At 55.0% G+C, this 853-nt stretch overlaps 1 protein-coding gene across 1 annotated transcript in view; it reads right to left on the bottom strand.

Moving 5' to 3' along the window:
• Positions 1 to 167, bottom strand: part of ECHS1 (enoyl CoA hydratase, short chain, 1, mitochondrial) — an 8,834-nt gene extending 8,667 nt beyond the window's left edge. Inside the window, exon 1 of the mRNA XM_011941995.1 lies at positions 116 to 167. Coding sequence (XP_011797385.1) covers positions 116 to 167 — 52 coding nt within the window. The remainder of the gene's footprint in view (positions 1 to 115) is intronic.
• Between the last annotated feature and the right edge of the window lie 686 nt (positions 168 to 853).

Below are 853 nucleotides of genomic sequence, written 5' to 3' on the forward strand. Positions count from 1 at the left end.
GGAGCGCCAGCTCCTTGCACTTGGTGCCTCCCCAGTGCCAAGACCTCTGGCCAAATGGACACAGGGTAGGGGCTGTGAAAATCCTGGGTGTTCCTGCGGCATTAAGATCAGGCACAGGTCAGGTCCGGTGCAGCAGGCCAGCCGGAAAACGGGAGACGCAAGCGCATCTCGGGTTGGCCTGCTGCACAGGACCTGTGCCTGCTGGGTGGACAGCAAGGTGGGAAGGGGACAAAGGACAGTGGCATTCAGGGTGAGAAGCTGAACCTGAAAAGACAAAGGAAGCTTGCGTGTTGGGCGCTTGTCTCTGTTAGTGGCAAAGCAGGGATCACAGTCCCTGCCCTGTGGGTTTCTGTTTTTTTTTTTTTTGAGACCGAGTCTCACTCTATCGCCCAGGAGTGCAGTGGTGCAATCTCGGCTCACTGCAACCTCCGCCTCCAGGGTTCAGGTGATTCTCCTGCCTCAGCCTCTTGAGTAGCTGGGACTACACACACCACCACACCCGGCTAATTTTTTATTTTTAGTAGATACAAGGTTGCACTATGTTGGCCAAGGTGATCTCGAATTTCTGACCTCAGGTGATCCACCTGCCTCAGCCTCCCAAAGTGCTGGGATTACAGGCATGAGCCACTGTACCCCGCCTTATCCTGTGGGTTTCTAGGGGTAACTGGAAGATCACAGGTGAAGTGTCTGGCAGCTATGCAAGATCCAAGAAAGGGCTGCTGTGAGGGTGGAGAAGCCGAAGGCCAAGGAGAGCTTGGGGATGAAAACAACACAACTCAGCGGTCCACTGGAAACACAGGGTGAGGGAGGAAGAGAAAGCAAGAGTTCTTCCCCAGCCCAAGGCATGGCCCAA

The sequence above is a fragment of the Colobus angolensis genome, unplaced genomic scaffold (genome assembly GCF_000951035.1).
Source record: "Colobus angolensis palliatus isolate OR3802 unplaced genomic scaffold, Cang.pa_1.0 Scaffold204, whole genome shotgun sequence".
NCBI lineage: Eukaryota > Metazoa > Chordata > Mammalia > Primates > Cercopithecidae > Colobus > Colobus angolensis.